The sequence below is a fragment of the Bos javanicus genome, chromosome 14 (assembly GCF_032452875.1).
Source record: "Bos javanicus breed banteng chromosome 14, ARS-OSU_banteng_1.0, whole genome shotgun sequence".
In the NCBI taxonomy this organism is placed as follows: domain Eukaryota; kingdom Metazoa; phylum Chordata; class Mammalia; order Artiodactyla; family Bovidae; genus Bos; species Bos javanicus.
The window spans coordinates 19353567-19374360 of record NC_083881.1 but is presented as its reverse complement, the minus strand read 5'-3'; the positions used below and the strand labels follow the sequence as shown (position 1 = coordinate 19374360).

The 20794-nt window shown below is 45.5% G+C and overlaps 1 protein-coding gene across 1 annotated transcript in view; it reads left to right on the top strand.

Annotated features, from left to right (window-relative positions):
• The window catches only part of SPIDR (scaffold protein involved in DNA repair), a 277556-nt gene that overhangs the window by 215405 nt on the left and 41357 nt on the right, over nt 1-20794 (top strand). Inside the window, exon 11 of the mRNA XM_061438706.1 lies at nt 20032-20172. Coding sequence (XP_061294690.1) covers nt 20032-20172 — 141 coding nt within the window. The remainder of the gene's footprint in view (nt 1-20031; nt 20173-20794) is intronic.

Here is a 20794-nt window from a genome sequence, read left to right as displayed (position 1 = left end):
TGAGGCCCTTCATCATAGTTAGTGACATGCACATGCTTGTTAATCACACTGTTTAAACGCCAAGCACAGTGTCCCCAGAGCTCACATTTCTGGAACCCGTAGGCTCCATATTCTGTCCTCACTAGCCCTCGGCAGTGACTCTTGCTATCAGCAAAGCTGAGTCATGGCCAAGCCAGTGCCGAGGGGTCATCAAGGAGGCAGGACCCTGGGGGCCATAGCCGCCACTGCTGGCCTCCTCGGCCACCTCCTGGCAAGAGGGTAAATCTGAATGAAGGCTGAGGTTGCCTCCCTCCTCCTCATAATTGAGGGCTCAAAACTGTTTGCTCTTCTTATGGGAAGTGATACCATGGTGTGTATGGAGGAGCTTGGGTCGGGTGTTAGGGTTACCTGGAGTGACTGAGACGGAAGGCTGGCAAGAGCCCTTTGAAGAAAGACCTGAATGCACAGGTGGATCCAGCCTGGAAAGCTCCAGGAGACGCACTTTCTAGAAAGACCATCGCTTGCAAAGAAGGATGAACTTTGTGTTTCAGGAAGCAGGGAACTGGCTTGACTGGGGCGCCACGACCCCAGGCCTGACACACAGGGGCCAGGGGAGGCAGGCAGCTTCCTCCTGTGTGCTGAGAGGCCCCAGGGGCTCAGGCCTGGGCTGCTCTGATCTGTGCCTCGACAAGAATGCTCCTGCTGTGCTGGATCACATGGAATGTGGAGGAGCAGGAACCCAAGGAGAGGGCCGAGGCTGTCTCGGGAGTCCAGATGGGAGGCGGGTGATCTGGGTGAGCTTGCTGTGCGTAACTGGAGGAAAGGAGAGAGACTCGCACTCTGTTAAAGGTGCCAGTGGCTGGATGTGGGGTGATGGAAGGAGGGGTCAGGGATGACTGTGTGCTGTTGGCTTGAGGGCAGCTCAAGTTACTGAGGGGAAGTGACCCGGGAGGCACTGAGTGGAAGTTGAGAGGTCCAGTACGTCCTTGAGATGGAGGTGCCCGTGAGAGACTAGATTAGAGAAGCCCGCCTGCACGTGAACTTGCAGTGGAGGAGAGAGGCGAAGCCCTGAGAACCAGGTGCCGTGCCCAGGACAGAGGGAAACACCATGAGCTGGGTCATATCTAGCTGTTAGAATTTAATGGAAGGCAGAGTTTTCCCCCTTAGTGTAATAGATAAACCAATGGAACAAGAGAGAAGATCCCAAATATATATAGGAATTTCATAAATAATATGCGTATTTCAAAACAATGGGGAAAGATTAGCCATTCGATAAGTGGTGTGAGGACAACAGATAAGCCATCTGGGAAGAAAGAAGCTGGATCTGGCTTATCTCAGCCTGCACTGGAGAAGGAAGTGCTGGGTCCACACAGGACAAGCCGAAAACCCGCGCTTACACTTGCACCCCCAGCCCCTCTCCCCCAGAGTGACAGCTCGTCCTCCCCACCAGACTCCTCGTGGAACTTACCTGCAGATGCACAGAACTGTGCTCTTCAACAGCGTAAATGGTCAGCATTAGAGGGTTAAACTAAATCACACCCAGTGAGGTACTTACTACACAGCTGTCTGTCTATGCTGTTGTATAAAAAGAATGAGGAAGCACTCTGTGATCTGATACCCAAACATCAATGTATTGGTTAAATACAGAAAGCAAGGAGCTGGGCAGTCTTTAAAATGTGCTGTGCTCCTTGGAAATTTATAAACAGAAACTCTGGAAAGACACGTAAAAAGCAACAGTGATAATCTGTGAAGGGCATATGATTACTAGGGGACAGAGGACAAGAATGGGAGGGAATCTTTGTCACATACCTCTGTATAATTTAATTTTTTTAATTATATATTATTTAGGAAAACAAAGGACTTTTATAGACAGTCGTTGCTCTTGGGAATTTTTAACCATTACCCATGGTTTTGGAAAGCAGTACATAGAGCAATGAAGATACACTCTTTGACCCTAAAATTCTTAGAAATTTAATTCATAAGAAACATAAAAAAATCACAAGAGTGCACACTATTCTTAATGGTAGCAATGCCTATAATAATGGAAAAATAGAAGCAATCCCAGTATTCAGTATAAGGAAGATTATTTAACACTGACAAACCTCACGATATAATATTGAGCTGCTGCATAATATACTGAAGAAGACCAGTGGAGACATTCATATAGCACGCACCTTTGTGCCACCTCCGTCACTCGTTGTTCTGGGTGTTAGGGATACAGCAATAAATAAGACCAAAAAAGGCAAAGTCTGTGCGCTGATGGAACCAACATTAGATTGGGGAACACTGGCAGCAGGCAAACACATACTGTATGAGAAAGTAATGCTGGTTCTGACTTCAAATAAACCTGGATGACCCAGTGGTTGCTGCTTTCACATAAGAATCGAGGCGAGCCTTGTGGATTACATAGTATCTGAGTGAAAGAGTGGAAGGAAACACACACCCTACCATAGTAAGATTAGCCAGTAAGGGATTTGCTGTATGACACAGGGTGCTCAAACTCAGTGCTCTGTGACCACCTAGAGGGGTAGGTTAGGGTGGAAGGTGGGAGGGAGTTTCAAGAGGGAGGGGACATACGTCTACCTATGGCTGACTTGTGTTGACGTATGGCAGAAACTAATACAATATTGTAAAGCAATTATCTGCCATTGGGAAAAAAATATCCCAAAGGTGAGAAGCCATGAGGCATTTGGAGAGAGTGTCCCGGGGGCAGGGTGGACAGGGGTCTGTCATAAGAAGGTCAGGAAGCTGTGGCTGGACTGTTGACTCTATGCTCTGTGCAACTCAAAGCTTCTGGGAGGTTTTGTCAGAAGAGGATGTATCATAAATGCCATGTGAGAAGCACGGGGAATGGTAGATAAAGAGGTGGTGCACCCTGAAGACAAGGAAAAGGCAGGACTGCATGAAGTGTTGGATGTGGGGAGTGGAGTAAAGGGAGGAACCGAGAAGGATTCAGTGGTTTGGGCCACAAGATGAATGGTGGGTACCATAAGGGAGATAGGAAATTGAAACACTAACAGATGTGGAAAGAAGAAGGAAAGGGGTGGGTTTTGTTGTAGATGTGTTGAGTTTGAGGTACCTGTGAGTTACAGATGTAGAAAGAGAGAACTAAAATGAACTGTGTGATGAGTAAACTTACAGTTTTCGTGATGGGCACACGGGTGAGTAAACAGAGGTGGACGTGTGCTGATATGTGGGAGGGTGTGTGTCTTCTGTGAGGTCCTGGGCCTGTGACACTCCAGGAGCACTGAGCACATTTAGCACCTGGGTATTAGCTTTTAAATATCTGAAGGAAACCAGGGCTTCTTGGTGAAATGGGTGATTCCAGGGTGGGGTGGGAGAAAATAGGATATGCATCTTGAACATTTTATGTGGAAAAGAAGGAATGTTCTTAAAGAATGATGGAAACATATCGGGAGGACACAGGAGCCAGCTTGAAAAAAGCCCACAACCAGCTGATTCTGGGATAAGTTGAGCATCACAATGATAGTTTGGGGTACAATCCATTGTCTGAGAACTCATGAATCCACAGTTTTTAAAAATTAATGATTCAAAAATTCGACAAGGACTAGGATAGTTACATAGCCTGACAGTATTTGCCACACAGTTTTTTTTTTTTTTTTAATTTCAGAAGGAAAAAGTAACTTAGAGTTGAGAAGCCTGATAGACATCACCTCAATTAAGTAATAAAACTGATCATCGTCGCAAATGGTCATTACTGAAATAGCATGCCCACTGTTAGCACACAGCAGCAATACATGAGCTGATCTCATCATGAGAACATATCAGAGAAATCTAAAGTGAGAGTTTGTGTACCACAAAACTGCATCCTTGGAGAATGTCAAGGTCATGAAAGTCAAGGAGGACTAGGATCCGACAGCAGCACGCAGCTCCGCGTTGTCTCCTGCTGCAGAGTGTGGGACGGACAGAGTGGGGAAACACGGAGCATGTGAGGGCAGACAGTGTTCCTTTCCTCACTTCTGTGGTTGTCAGTAGTGATTTTCACAGGAGAAGGTCCTTGTTTATAGGGATGACCCTCATTTGAGAGTGACTGGGCAGTAAGTGAGAGAAACAAGACGACAGTGCCGCCAGGGCTACTCAACTGATTTTGAGTAAAAACTTTCTTAGCTAAGATCTGTCCTTCCTTCATTTATCTTGTTCTGTTTACAACTTCACTAGGACACTAGTGATTCAGGGTTGGGGGCGGGGAGGGAGAGGAGGGAATGCTTTGTACTGTATTTAGAAGTTTTAGAAAATTCGAAACTGTGAGACCTGTAGTTTCTCGAAGACGACAGAAGAGAGGGCTGCAGGGCACCTGCTGGGAGGAGAGCATTGCTCTTACAGGGACTCGCCATGCTGGTCCGCACACAGAGCTGGCCTGTGGCGATGGAGCGGGGCAGGGGCTGCTCACAGGGCTGGGGGTGGGCGACCAGCTGGGAGAGCTGGGGCTGGAGGCCGGGTGTGGCCACTGTCCTGCCCTGACGTGGATTCATACCTGAGGACCTTCCTTCTCTCTGCAGTCGAGTCATCTTCTGAAAGTGATCCCTCATCTGCTCTCTTGAGTATGATAAACTGAGTATGGTTTATTCTTTGAAGTTGAAATTATGTCATTATCAAATTCCCTAAAACAATTTACTATTGCTTAGTGATAGTGTCCCTAGAACAGGTGTTCTTAGGATTACAGAAGAACTTACAAACTCAATATTGATGTTTAAAAAAGAAGACAGCCTTGCATGCATGCCTCTTGCTGAGGTGGTTTGTGTTTTGTTTGGTAAGGTCAGAGCAGGTAGAACATGTACCTCTGCTTCACAAACACCGGTGATTTACACGCTGCTTGTTGGACAGGACCGGTTTCCAGGCCGGTTAGTCAGCTTCTAGTGTGAAACCCTGACTCAGAAGCCGGTCGTCTGGGATGAGTCACCCTGCTCCTGCTGCGTCACGAGGTCCAGCGCAGCCTGGTTGCTCTCAACTGGCGCCCTTCCTGGAACCACAGACCCTGAGGATATTCAGGACTCTTCTCTCCCAAGACTGCATGTAACCAGTGCCCCCACGATGCTCGGGAAGGTCGGAGCTGTCGTATTCAGTGCGGCCTTAGTGTGTCAGGGCTTCAGGCTTCACAGAGAACTCTGAGCGAGAGAGGCAGTGAGGACTCTGGGTTTGGCCGCCAAGCCACGTGGTGATCCAGGGAGCATCATGGAATGTGTGACCTCCCTCGGCAATACAGAAGCACTCAATGTCTTCTTCCTTCTTTGCACTCAGGCACAGGCCCCCGGCCTTTCAGGTTCAGCAGTGAGAGGCCATGGAAAGGTGGGAATACCAAATGACCCTCGTTTGAGAGTGACTGGGGGATGAATGAGGGAAAACAAGACCACAGCCCCCAGGGCTGCTCAGTGGATTTGGCACATTTTGAGTAAAAACTTTCTTAACTAAGATCCCTTCTTCCCTTCATCTGTCTTACTCTGATTTAGAACTTCACTAGGCCACTAATACTCCTACCCATTGTAGCAGTGAAAAGGTCTCAGCTTGTGAACTAGCTGTATAAGGCATTTTAACACTGATTCTCGTCCACAAGTATTGAAACTTCTTCTTACACCTTCTGTCCCTACAAAGCCAGAATAAATGCCTGTCAGTTAATTCAGCTTGGTACATCAAGCACATATTGATCATCTGTAATACACAGCTAAGGGCTGCGATGGGCACGTGGAGAATACAAAGTATGTTCCCATCCCCAAGAATGTGCAGTCAAAAAGAAGAGAGAAAAGATCTACTCAGGTTTTTGAGTAGAATGTGATAAAAGCTAAAAGGCAAAAAATAAATCATTTTGCATACAAAGAAAAAGGAAGAATTGGAAACTTACATGGTTGTCCAGTGGCTAGGACTCCATGCTCTCAATACAGGGGTCCTGGGTTCAATCCCTGGTCAATAAACTGTGACACGCATGCCATAACTAAATATCCTGCATGCCACACCTAAGACCTGGTGCCACCAAATAAATAAATAAAATACTAAAGAAAGGAAAAAAGAAAATTGTTTACACTATAGAATGAGAAACATTGAGAAAGAAGTGGAATGAGTTTGTCTTTGAAAAATGAGCATCTTTAGACAGGTATGGTGGTGGGAACATGAAGTTTGTGTAGAGGAACTAATGGGAGCCCAGTGGAAACAGTGTCAGACTTTATTTTTGGGGGCTCCAAAATCACTGCAGATGGTGATTGCAGCCATGAAATTAAAAGACACTTACTCCTTGGAAGGAAAGTTATGACCAACCTAGACAGCATATTCAAAAGCAGAGATATTATTGATATGTTGCCAACAAAGGTCCGTCTAGTCAAGGCTATGGTTTTTCCAGTCGTCATATGGATGTGAGAGTTGGAACGTAAAGAAAGCTGAGCGCTGAAGAATTGATGCTTTTGAACTATGGTATTGGAAGACTCTTGAGAGTCCCTTGGACTTCAAGGAAATCCAACCAGTCCATCCTAAAGGAGATCAGTCCTGGATGTTCATTGGAAGGACTGATGCTGAAGCTGAAACTCCAATACTTGGGCCACTTCATGCGAAGAGTTGACTCATTGGAAAAGACCCTGATGCTGGGAGGGATTAGGGGCAGGAGGAGAAGGGGACAACAAAGGATGAGATGGCTGGATGGCATCACCGACTTGATGCACATGAGTTTGAGTGAACTCCAGGAGTTGGTGATGGACAGGGAGGCCTGGCATGCTGCGATTCATGGGGTTGCAAAGAGTCAGACATGACTGAGCAACTGAACTGAACCGAACTGAACTGAATGGGAGCCAAGACTCAGTTGGGGGTGAGGCTGCAGTAACTTGGTCTTAGACTCACACATGCATCAATCAGGAGACCTGCAGGAGTCATGAGCATGCCCTGGAACTTCCATAACTAGTTCAGTGATATGACTAACTGTCCCTTAGGAAAGAGTGTTTTAGAGCAACCTACAGGAGTGGTGAGAGGGAAGGACCAGGTTAGGAGATCAGTTAGGAGACATATCCCTAGTCCACGTAACATGCAAAGCAAGAAGCAAAACAGGAATGAGAAGGAAGGATGATGTTAAAAAAGATAAACATGGGGCAAATGGATTGACTGCAGCAACTGTATATGGAAAAGGAAATAAAGGTCACTTGCAGATTTTGGAACAGAGTGACCAAGAAATGGTGGGGCTGTGGCTGTGTTACACAAAGAGGGAACACACAGGAAGAACCTCAAGTCTGGGCCACAAGACACAGGACACTGGGAGTCCTCTGATGATAAAGTCATAGAACTGGATTAAATGAGATCCTGGTCAGTTACCTGTGCTCACGTTTCCCTGGACCTAAATAAACAACAGCAACAACTTTAGTCTGTATATCCTGGGAAGGATAGATGCATTTATACATCTCTGTGCTAATGATAGGCAAAAAATCTAATTAAATCCTCTCCTTTGGTGGGTTCAGACTATTTCTTTGAAGACCTACACTCATATACTTCATTTTTAAAAAGATATCACTGGCATGATGTATATGTTCTTTTAAAATTATAAATACCTTTCATCTGTGATCTGAGCTTCTCTGGTGGCTTAGCTGGTAAAGAATCCACCTGCAATGCAGGAGACCTGGGTTCAATCCCTGGGTTGGGAAGATCTCCTGGAGAAGGGAAAGGCTACCCACTCCAGTATTCTGGCCTGGAGAATTCCATGGACCATATAGTCCATGGGGTCACAAAAAGTTGGACACAACTGAGCGACTTTCACTTCATCTGTGTTCAACTGATTTTTTGACAGGGGAGCTGACATTTTAACTGGGAAAGAATAGTAATTCCCACAAGTAGCCCTGAGAGAAATGGATATGCACATGCAAAAGAGTCAAGTTGACCCCTGCCTCAAATCATAAATAGGAATTATTTCAAAATAGATCATGGGCCTAAATATAAGAACTAAAACTATCATACTCAAAAGAAAAAATAGGAATATGTCTTCATAACCATATATACTGGGCAGTTGTTCCTTACATATGACACCAAAAGTATATACACACCCCAAAAATAAATAAATAAAGGGGACTTCATAAACACAGAAATTTCTTTGCTTCACAGGACATTCAGGAAAGTAACAGACAACCTAGAGAACTGGAGAAACTTTTTGCAAATCACGTATCTGGTAGGGGATTTGTAACCAAATAAATATAAAAGCTAATGCAAAAAGTTGCATCATTATAAAAAAAAGATAACCCAAATGAAAAACAGAGGATTTGATTAGACACTTCGCCAAAGAAGTTGGCCAAGAATCGCATGATATCATCATTAGCCATCAGGGAAATGCAAATCAAAGCCACAGTGTGATATATCACCTCCCACCCACTGGGTTGGCTGTAATAAAATAGACAGCCAATAATATGTGTCTACAAGGATGTGGATAAAGGACCGAAATGGTATGGACCTAAGAGAAGCAGAAGATATTAAGAAGAGGTGGCAAGAATACACAGAAGAACTACACAAAAAAGATCTTCATGACCCAGATAATCATGATGGTGTGATCACTCACCTAGAGCCAGACATCCTGGAATGCAAAGTCAAATGGGCTTTAGGAAGTATCACTACGGACAAAAAGCTAGTGGAAGTGATGAAATACCATTTGAGCTATTTTAAATCCTAAAAGATGATGCTGTGAAAGCGCTGCACTGAATATGCCAGCAAATTTGGAAAACTCAGCAGTGGCCACAGGACTGGAAATGGTCAGTTTTCATTCTAATCCCAAAGAAAGGCAATGCTAAAGAATGTTCAAACTACCGCACAATTGCACTCATCTCACATGCTAGCAAAGTAATGCTTAAAATTCTTCAAGCCAGGCTTCAACAGTATGTGAACCATGAACTTCCAGATATTCAAGCTGGATTTAGAAAAGGCACTCTTAGAGTACATCATGAGAAATGCCAGGCTGGATGACGCACAAGCTGGAATCAAGATTGCCGGGAGAAATATCAATAACCTCAGATATGCAGATAACACCACCCTTATGGCAGAAAGTGAAGAGAAACTGAAGAGCCTCTTGATGAAAGTGAAAGAGGAGAGTGAAAAAGTTGGCTTCAAGCTCAGTATTCAAAAAATGAAGATCATGGCATCTGGTCCCATCACTTTATGGCAAATAGATGGGGAAACAATGGAAACAGTAACAAACTTTATTTTTGGGGGCTCCAAAATCACTGCAGATGGTGACTGCAGCCATGAAATTAAAAGACACTTGCTCCTTGGAAGAAAAGCTATGACCAATCTAGACAGTATATTAAAAAGCAGAGACATTACTTTGCCAACAAAGGTATGTCTAGTTAAAGCTCTGGTTTTTCCAGTGGTCATATATGGATGTGAGAGCTGGACTATAAAGAAAGCTGAGCGCCAAAGAATTGATGGTTTTGAACTGTGGTGTTGGAGAAGACTCTTGAGAGTCCCTTGAACTGCAAGGAGATCAAACCAGTCAATCCTAAAGGAAATCAATCCCGAATATTCATTGGAAGGACTGATGCTGAAGCTGAAGCTCCAATACTTTGACCACCTGATGCAAAGAACTGACTCATCGGGAAAGACCCCGATGCTGGGAAAGATTGAAGGCAGGAGGAGAAGGGGACAACAGAGGATGAGATGGCTGGATGGCATTACTGACTCGATGGACACGAGTTTGAGCAAGCTCTGGGAGTTGGTGACGGACAGGGAAGCCTGGTGTACTGCAATCCATGTAGTCACAAAGAGTCGGACATGACTGAGCAACTGAACTGAACTGAACAAAGATGTGGAGAAACTGGAGCCCTCATAATGGCTGGTAAAATGGTGCAGCCACTTTGGAAAACAGTCTGGCAGTTCCTCAAGAATCTAAACTTTGCATTACCATATGATCCAGCAAAGGTACTCCTCGGTATAAACCCAAAAGAATTGAAAACATATATCTATGTAACTTGTACACTGACATTCATAGCAGTATTACTTGTAAATGCAAGAATGTGGAAACAACGCAAATGGCCATCAGTGGTGGATGGATAAATGTTACATATGCATATAATGGAATACTATTCAGCAATAAACAGGAGTTCAGTACTGGCACTTCCTATTAATATAGCTTGGATGCGACTTGAAAATGTTATGCTGTGTGAAATAAGCCAGTCTCAGAAGGCCACAGCTTCCGTGATTTCATTCCTGTGAAATGTTCAGAGCAGACAGAGAGGAAGTAGATCAGTGTGTTTGGGGGAGGGGAGAGCAGGGAGGCCCTGTGACAGCTTGGGGCTTTTGGACTAATGTTCAGGGACTAGACAGTGCTGGTGGTTGGAGAACACGTGTATGTACGTAATGCCACTGAATTGTACACTTTAGAATGGTGGAATTGTATGTTTTATGTGTGTTTTGCCACAATATTTTTATTTGGGTGAATTTTATGGCATGTAAATTAGGTCTCAGTAAAGCTGTTATAAAAATACAGAGCATATCAGCCTGATTGTTTTCAGGGCATTGTGCTGAGGCGAAAGGTTCAATCCAAAGATCCTATAGTAGATGACTCCATTTTTATAACATTTCAAAGTGGCCAAATCTTAGAAACCGAGGACAGATCAGCAGTTTGTAAATGTTGGGGGTGGAGGGGAGGGAAGGGAGGTGGGTGATAAAAGACAGCCAAGGCGTCCCTGTGGAGGACCCTGGGAGGTCCTTGTGGAGGTGGGTGCAGGACGTCCACAGTGGTGAACTTCACAGCACCAGGCACACGGCACACAGATACCATCGGGATGGGTGAGACGTGAGCCCAGGTGCGTGGCAGCCACGAGTGTCTGGTGTGATATCTGACTGTCGTCGGCCTGGGACAGTGTGCCACTGGGGGAAGGGGCAGAACTGACACCTCTGTCCATGGGAATTTCACTTCAAAATGTGTAAGAGGAGCTGTGTCTCTTTGAAAACTTGTTCTGGAGGCGGACTTCTGTGGCTGTGAGATGTCCTCTTCTGACATGCCTCGGCCCAGTCTAGTCTCATCTCCAGGGGCGGTGACTGCGGTCCAAGTCCAGGACTCCAGTTATGTCCTGGTTACTTGTGTCCTCCTTCAGACCAAGCTTGCAGCAGGATTTATTGTTTGGTTAATTTCACCAATGCAGTATTTTCCGAAAATAAAGAGGAAGTGAAAGTGTGGAAAAGGCCTTTCTCGGGACTTTTGCCATGCTTTAGTTACGTTTAGCAGGGGAAAAAAAAAGGTTGTTATTCTTTCCTATTCACTGATATTAGAAAGTTTCCATGTCACACTTTTATTTTAGCAAAGAGAAAATATGATTTTTCTGATGAATAAAACCACATTTCCGTGCAGTAGAGATCATCCTGCTAACATCTCATGTTGAAAAGATAAACAGAAGGATTAACTGTTTACTTTAGGAGCGCGGTCTGCTTGTTTTTCAGGAGGACACAGTGTCCTGCTGTATCTGGTTTCCCGTCTGCTTGCGGCTTGGAGCTGGGAAAGGCCCTGCCCCTCGTGCTACGCACCCCCTCCAACCCTGCCCCCCCACCTCACACCGCACCCCCACCCGCCCCCGCCCCGGGCTGGGTCCAAATTCCCCTCCCAACCTCTCCTCCCCTTTCTGTCTTTCCTGCTTTTTTTCTCACTTTATCCTGGAATTTCTTCTGTTTATTTCTTAGATTGGGTTTAGTAAGGGATCATAACGTGGCGAGAAGGACCGTTGTTGATCAGAGACTGCTTCGGTTGACTCTGACCTAGAATAGAGCAGCCGGACCTGACTCTGATTCCGGGAATTCTTAGTGAAGTGCTCAGAACTGCTTCCACGACTCATGTAAACATCCACATGTCACTTCATCTGCTTCTCCCTTGGAACACAAGCATCCGCAGACACACGTGTGCACACACGCTCACTGGTTCTCTCCCACTCTGCTTCTGTGTCTGTGATGCAGAGCCAGTGAACGAAAGGAGGGAAAAATAAATATTTTTGAAAAGTTGGGAAGGGGCATTTGAAGCTTCAGAAATTAAATTATAGGCTCTCTGAAACCCCCTCTGTGAATCAACAGTTTTGTTTTTCTTCTTCCTTATGCTTGTTTTGTTGCTTTCACAGATTAACAGTACATGCACATTCAGAATTTTTTAAATGTTCTTTAGTTAGCATGATGAGATGATAAGACATTCAGCCCATAAGAGAAGGAAAGAAAGAAGCATTCTTAAAGACAAACATTAACTCCATGGTGGACTTTATACTTCCATGGTGATACGGCTGAGGTTGAACCCTGCACCTCTTATCTGTTATTTTGTTGCTGGGCAGGTGCTGTGCAGCGCAGCAGTTTTACTCCCTTCCTCCAGCCTCACCCTCCTGGCTCATGAATGCAAGAAAGTCAAGGCACTGCAGCCAAGGGCTCTGGGACCAGGCGAGCGGCGGCCGAGGGTTTGTCATTGATTTCGACTGCTCAAGCAGAGAGGCGCTTTCCTTACAACAGACCCGGGTGGTGTGGTCGGCACCCGAGGCACCTCCTGAGCTGGCTTCAGGGAGGACGGCGTTGTTTCTGAGCCCTTTCCACTGCCTCAGTCGCTGTCCTATGGGCCCTTCACGCAGGAGATCGGCCTTTTACAAAGGGGCTCACACCTCTTACCACTCAGGAGAGCTGATACCTGACCAGAGAATGCCACCTTCCTGTCAATCAGCTTTGTCTGGTAGCAAATTGGATTTGCCTGGTGGGTGAAGGAAACTGAGATGCTTAGGTGCAGAGTAGGGGCAGGCTCTTCACCAGGGGCTAAACAGATTGGAGTTACCTGGATTGTGAGGGTCAGAGCAGAGCTCCGAGCAGCCGGGCAGGTCTCCAGCGGTAGAGGAGCCCCTCCCCCACAGCCAGGCACCACATGCTGACAGCCATGAGAGGGGGGGAGGGGTTTACTTGGTGAAGGTCAGTCTTTTAGGCTTGGGTGGAACCTTGAGCTGAGATAAGTGGCATTCTCTTGCCAGACTCTTGGAGAGTTTTGAATGGCAGACTGACAGGCTCTTTAACCCTTCCTCCCTGGAGACATCTTCTCTGTGCTGTTTCAGCGTTTATCAACGTTTATCCAAGTGGACCACATCTGAAAGCAGCAGTTTACCTCCCATGCAAGGCTTGGGATCCCAGCATCAGTGCTCAGCATGCATGAAAGTCACCTGCAGCCTGGGGCATGGTGTCACTGGGTGTCCTGGGCGTCCTGGCTGGGGCTCCGAACATTCTCTGTTAAAACAACCACCTCCCGTGCCAGCGGCCGTGTTTCTGCAACAGCATCCCCCTTACTCCCCAGTGGCAGGAGGTGGGCATGCTGGCTGTCCTGGGCCAGTGACTGACCCACCTGGCCCTGGACCCAAACCCTCCACCCCACACAGGCTGCTCGCTGCGGCTCCACACCGCCCCCAGAGCTGCCAACCAGGGTGACATCTCTACCTCCATCCCTGTTTCCATGAACATAACTGATTTTAAATTAAGAATAATGCATGGGAATACCCGAATAGTAAGTAGTCTTTCCCCTTATGACCACTTTCCCTCTATCTTTGTTCTTGCATAGTATTTTCCGGCCTTCTCTCAACTTCTCAAACATGGGAAAACTCCCATGTTGCTGTCCCAGTTTTTGAGTGTGCCTTGCGCCCTGCTCTTAAGTGTGTTCCTGTCAACCCTGTGCAGGACAGGCTTCAAGACCAGCCCTGGAAGAAGCCTTCCCCGACCACCTGGCCAGGCCCTTCCACCCCAGCACTTTGCCGCAGGCTCCAGCAGTCCCGCCCCTGTGCTCGTGTGTGTGCTTGGGCCAGGCCTTGCCCTGGAGAGGAGCTGAGGGCCCTGCCCAGGCCTGGGACCGCCGCAGTCCCGCTGTTCTTAGCACACAAGAAACCTCTCGAGGCTGGGGCACTGTTCGGGGCACGGGGATGAGCATGTTCGTGCCACTGTTACTGACTCTTCACCCCTCAAGGCCTCTCTACGTCAAGCACTCCTGCGTCTGACCCAGTAATTTTGCATTTGGCTCATTTCTTGTGTTCACACAAGTCAAGGTGTCTTTTAAGGAAAAAAGAACAAGTCACACTTAAGTCTGTGAACTCAGAGAGTTTCCAAATACTCTTATAACTCACAAATAATGGCTGAAGAGCCTGGCACATGCTGGCTGTCCAGAGGGTCTTTGTTTGGCGAGGATGTGAGTTGCAGAGTCAGATAAGAACCAGCTTCTGGAGTAGCAGTGAGTGCACGGTGGACTCTCCCCTCACAAACTAGCATTGTAGCTGCAGAAACTGAACAACAATCATTTGAGCTTTTGGAAATTGTCCTAAGGGCACACAGCAGATGGAGGACATTCCATCTGTGGAATCATGGAAACCTACTATGTCTCAGTAAGAACAGTGAGTCTGTGGCTCTTGAGCCTTGACCCACTTCCTGCCAGCTGCTCCTGCTCTAGGCTCTGCTCCAGGGCCACAGACAGTGCCCAGTCCAGCACTCGGTCTCCTTCTAGGAGGGCTGTCCACCACATCCCTCATCCCCAGGCCTCTGTTGAGAGGCTCCACCCCAAGTGTGGGGGGCCAAGAGTACCTCCCCTAGCTCACCCTCAGGGTGAGAGGCTCGCCCAGAAGACCCACGCCCACCAGCACCCATGCTGGGGCAGAGGCATCCGTGCAGGCAGAGGGGCACTGCCCAGAGGGAGGTGGTGCCCGAGAGTGAAGGGAACGGGATCTGGGAGAGCAGTTCACAGAGTGCTTCAGGCAGATGACAGAGCCATGAGCAGGTAACAGAGAGCATCAGGGAAAGAGCCAAGGGCTGCCCAGGAATCGCTGTCGGACTTGAGAGACAGGAGGGGTGCGCTCAGGAGCAGTCGGCACACCCACGGGGAGAGGTGGATACAAAGCTCACTGCCCTGCAGGCCTCCACACCGCCTCCGTCCCCACACTGGACAGTCAGCTGCTTGACCCATGGACAACTCTTAGAGCCAGTATCAATGTCTTATAGCCACAGCATATTAAAAAAATGTCACATGTGTGGAAATTTAACACTAGTATCTTTAAGATAGATAGGGCATTCTTCTGGTTTCCACCTGCCAAATAACCACTCCCGAACAGACTGAAACCGTAGTGCATCAGGTGAGCGGACAGGGGTTTCCTGGTGTTCTTGGGTATAAAATACTATATTGCAAGGAAAATTGAACACAGTAATAATTATATATGATTTTGATGTATTTTTTCCTCTGTAGATCTGACAAAGTAAATTTTAGAAAAATTATCGCTAGCAACATTTTGGTGATGATTTTCAAGGAATACCTATTAATATATTTGAATATTAATGTTTGGTAAAACATAATTTGATTGCTAAGTAATGTCTGACTCTTTGCGACCCCATGAACTGCAGCATGCCAGGCTCCCCTGTCCTTCAGTGTCTTCTGGAGTTTGCTCAAACTCATGTCCATTAAGTCAGTGTTGCCATCCAACCGTCTCATCCTCTGTTGCCTCTTCCTCCTCCTGCCCTCAATCTTTCCAAGCATCAGGGTCTTTTCCAATGAGTCAGCTCTTTGCATCAGGTACAGAAAGTATTGGAACTTCAGCATCAGTCCTTCCAGTGAATATTCAGTATTGATTTCCTTTAGGATTGACTGGTTTGATCTCCTGGCTGTCTAAGGGACTGTCAAGAGTCTTCTCCAGCACCACAGTTTGAAAGCATCAATTCTTCGATGCTCAGCTTTCTTTATGATCCAGCTCTCACATCTGTATGTAAAGGTTGATTAGCTGATTATTAAGTATAATATTTATAGTTTTTCGGATACTCTAATTGTTATGCCTTTAGACTGTGCTGCCATATGTAGCTGTTTACATTTAAACTAATTACAGTTAGGTAAAACTTAAAATTCAGCTCCTCACCCACGTTAGCTGCATTTGAAGTCTCAGCAGCCTGCGTGGCTGCCGCAGCGGGTGCAGAGCCACGCATCAGCACGGTTTTTGAGCCCACACGCTGCTGCGGGCTGCCGTTCTCTGCTTTGCTCCTCACTCCCACTGTGTGTTCATCGGGTTTACCTGTCTTGACATAAGGAGTTTAGCTTCATTTCTGGCTAATTTCTTAGCCTGGTAATTTCCCACTTTTGTACATTTAAAAAGAGATTTATGTTAAATATGTTTATATGTTCATTTTATCTTATTGTTAAGAGTTCTCTTATGTAACATTATGTGGTCTTGGGCAAGACCCGAAAACCTTCTGATCTTCAGTTCTCTGTATGCTGAGTGAGGGTGAGAATAATCACACCCTCAGAGGCCATCTAAGGATAAAATGGTGCCCATGGAACAGGGCCTGGCACCCACCACCCACTGTCAAGATGATGCATTTCTAACCCATGCCCACTCAAAAAAATTAATGTTTGTTATTTTAAGCTTCTAACTTGTAGAATGACTTGCTGTGTAGCAATAGATAGCTAATCGAATAACTAGTCAGTGAGGCAGACAAAAAAAGTTAGTGAAGGAACACAAGACTTGAAAAATACACTTAAGTAACTTGACTTACAAATCTCATACAAAACCGTCTTTAACAACTAGAGCATGTCCATTCTTCTTGGTTGATATTGTCTTAAAAAGTGATTGTGTGCTAGGCCATACAGCAGATCTCTACAAATGTAAGAGAACCATTATCAGAGAGCATATTCTTTCACTGTAGTACAATTAAATTAGAGTTAATGACAAAAATATGTGCATTTTCAATCCTTACAGAAAAAAATTTTAAATACTTCCAAATAATTCCTGGATCAAAGAAGAAATAATAATGGAAATTTAAAAATACCTAGAACTGATGAATAATCGTAAAAATACTAAATATCAAATTTTATGTGATATCATTAGTTTGATACTTAGAAGAAATGTTATAGTCTAAGCTCACTTTAGAAAGAAGGGAGGTTCAAAATTAAATAAGCCAAGGCTGTAACATAAAAAGCAATTTAAAAATAATAGGATAAATACCAAGAAAATAGAAGGAAGGAGATTATAAGCATAAGGGTAGAAATTAATGACATGAACTGAGTAAACAAAGCCAAGAGTTGGTTCTTTGAAATGATTAATAATAATTCAATGAAAAACTCATAAAGAGAGGAGAGAAGATGTAAATAAGCACAACTGAAAAGGGAAGATATGAGGATCAGCCCCATCAGTTAGAGATGCAGTGAGAGGGTATTATTCTATCTTTATGCTAATAAACTTGAAAATGTAAACAAAATGGATAAACCCCTAGAAAAATATAACTTACCAGAAAATCCCCCAAAGTTCAACTGTTATTCAAGAAATTGAGAGTTAAAGTCTTCCCAGGTAAAGAAAGCATGGTAGCGAAGTCATTTTATTACTAAATCCTTTCAAAGTCATGTGTCGAAAAACATATGACTCAAGTCTTATACGAAGTCTTCACATGAAAAAGGAATTCCTGTCAGCTCATTATATGAAGCTGATATAAAGAATCCTGATACCAAATCTAAGAGAGAAAATTAAAGGTCCGTATCACTCATGGGTATAGATAACAAGTCTGAATACACAGCAGAATCCTTGCTCTTTCTTGGGAGTAAAAAATTGGTTTCATACTTGGTAAACTGTCATTGTCATTTACCACATTAGTAAAGGAGATGAAAACATACAGTCTTTTCATTGACTACAAAAAATGCATTTTATAAGCTCTAATACCCATTCATGATTTTTAAACTTTCTCAGTAAACTAGGAATCTTTAACCTGATGAAGAATATCTACAACCAAAAAAAAAAAAAAAAAAAAATTGAGGATACAAACTTTCTTTAAAATCAAGAACACAATGAGGATGCCATGTCACTGCCTCTGTTCACTGTGGCACTGAAGACATTCAAGGGCAGTCAGAGAAGATGATGCAAAAAGAGCATCGGGGCTGGGAGGTGGACGCTTTCCTTATGCACAGACCAGATGGTAACTTGTACCTCCTTAGAAGTGTTGTGAATAGTAAACTCCATTAGGATTGATGAATTACAGGAGCTGATTGTACTTTCCATCCTTTGGCCACAAAGAAAAACACCATCTAAAACAGCAAGCACAGCCATGCGCAGTCTAGTCACAGACCGACGGAGGTGGAGCATGGGCTGTACAGAGAACCTTGTTCTAAAAACTGCCCTGAGCGCCCCTCCCTCCCCCCAAGGCAGGACGGACTCCTGGTGCCGTCCCTGTGCCAGCCCGAGCGCCCTTCCTGCTCACAGCCCCAGAGCTCACTCCCCGCCATCTTACAGTGAGAACATTCCAGCTACTGCAGTCACCCCCAGGGTACTACCTCCCTGCGAAGGCATTTGTGTTCCCTGAATGTGATGTAATTTATGGGAAACACCTCTTGATTCAGGAAAAACAAGTTGATCGAGGGCCTTTTCTGTGCAGACCTGCAGTGGTTTTTGAAGATTGCTGGTCAGGAGCAGGAAACAAGTGTAGTGCTTGGGGCTCCTGTGTGCTCCTCAGCCCGCTCCCACTGGGAGTGTGCTGACCGCTCGGCTCCTGTCCCGTGGGCCAGGGGGACAAAGCTGCCTGTGAGAGCAGAGCAAGGCGGGAGGGTGTGTGTGCTGGGTGTGAACACGGTGAGGAGAGTAGTAGGGGGGCCTGAGTGCCTCCCTCCCCACCAAGTCAGGACGGACTCCAGGCAGAAGAATAAACAGGAGCACCCTTCCTGGGTCATCTGCGACATGGGCAAACGTCAGAGCAGGTTTAAGGCAAGGGTAGGATCCAGTTCCCCACCTCCCCCTTCTCAACACAAGCAGTCAGAAATTCTCTCTAGTTTCAGGTAGGATTGAAATATATACATTACCATATGCAGAGTAGATAGCTAGTTGCTGTGAGCCTTGAGGAGATCAACCCAGTGCTCTGTGATGACCTAGTGGGGTGGGGTAGGGTGGGGTGGGGAGGGAGGTTCCAGAGGGAAGGGATATATAAACACTTATGGCTGATTCCCATTGTTGCATGGCAGAAACAAATACAACATTGTGAAGCAAGTATCCTCCAATTAAGAAAAAAATTCTAGTCTTAAAAAGCAGATCCTTTTGGACTCTGTGGGAGAAGACGAGGGTGGGATGATTTGAGAGAAGCATTGGAACATGTATATCATCATAAATGTGAAACAGATCGCCAGTTCAGGTTCGATGCATGAGACAGGCACTCAGGGCCGGTGCACTGGGATGACCCTGAGGGGTGGGATGGGGAGGGAGGTGGGAGGGGAGTTCAGGATGGGGAACACATGTACACCCATGGCTGATTCATGTCAATGTATGGCAAAAACCACTACAATAATTGTAAAGTAATTAGCCTCCAATTAAATAAATTTAAAAACAGATCCATGGAGGTTTTTATATACATCTTGACTTCATATATGTTAACAGTAATACAGAGCAGTGTGAAATGCTCCAGGGGTCGGTCAGGCGACCAAGGGCATGAGAGTGGGTGTAGCACCCCCTGCCCTGCCCTCTCACAGCTGGCAGATGGAGCTTGGTCACCTGCCCCTGCCTCAGCCTGAGTTAGACTAGGAGCAGAGGAGCAAGTCAGGGCAAACCGAAGGGCTTCCCTCCTAGAGGCTCTGCATTGCGGAATAGTCAGGGGACAAAACCACAGGATAGGTGTAACATGGAAGTGCGTGCTGTCTTCATCCCTGCCTTCCCTCGGCAGGCTGCTCCAAACAGGACAGGATCATGAGAGACCGTGGCTCAGTGTTGAGCATCCATACGAAACATAAATGTTTCTGTTACGGCAGACAGAGTAAACAAGGGAAAGGGGCTACTCTGTGTCTGGCAGTGGTAAAATACTTGATTTGAAAGGTGGTCTCAGTGTGCTCTTGTAAAGCACATTGGGGTTAGGGCGTAGTTATCTTCCTGAAGAGAATTCTGTCTCCTACTGTTTTCTGTGGGTGGTGGTCCACGCACCTGCTTGTACAAATCTAAGAAGTGCATGTTTTAGTTCAATATTGTTCATTTATCCTGGTTCACCTATTTGGGAAGATGCCTACAGTGGATTTCTGTTGAAGGAGAAGGAAATTCTGGTCTCTGTACCGAATCAAAACCTGTTTCCTAAAGAGCACATGTGGATGCTTTTTTGTAGAGTCTGCCTTCTTGTGCAAGACGCCCTTGGACTCTTCAGTGAGGTGCACTTGGAGGGCGGCATCCTGAAAGACAGGCGGCTGGAGGGGAAGTGCTGCAGGCTGTCAGGCATGAAGGTTCTGCAGAAGGTCACCAGAGCAAGGTGAGACATCTGTACTTTTATTTTTAGGCCTGAAAGTTTGCCTCTAAAACAAGGCTGGGAGTTGGGTTAAGCTCATAAAGTATTTCTGAGAGAAACAGTATAAGTGACAACAGAAATAATGTTGCAAGTTTAGTGATTCACAGTTTTATTAAGATTAGGATTAAAAATGCTATACATGTGTCTTTTCATTCTAAAGTTTTTTCTATATACTATCTATACTAATAAGGTAACTTCACATGAGTCAGTTTATATAAATGAAAATACAACTTTGTGAAAAGGCATTTCAGAACTCTTTATTTTGCCGTGTTTTTTGCTTTCCATGGCAAGAAAGCATATTTTCTGTCGAGCTGCATGGCCCCTCACCCTCGATGTTGTTTTGGGTAGAAATAGTACATGGATCTGGCCCAGCGGTTCATTGTTCCATTCAAGTAATCATCTTAGTCTTGAATTAGGGGAAAGAAGAACATTTTTAATGGAACTATCCAGTCATGTAGAGAATTGTAAACAGTGAATTTGGGGATTTCTCATTGGAGCCTCTTTCCTCAAACAGCATGTCATTGTAGGTCTTGATGTCCGTGTTTTGCTGGAGTAACGTCTCAGCTTGTCACACTGTCTGCGGGAG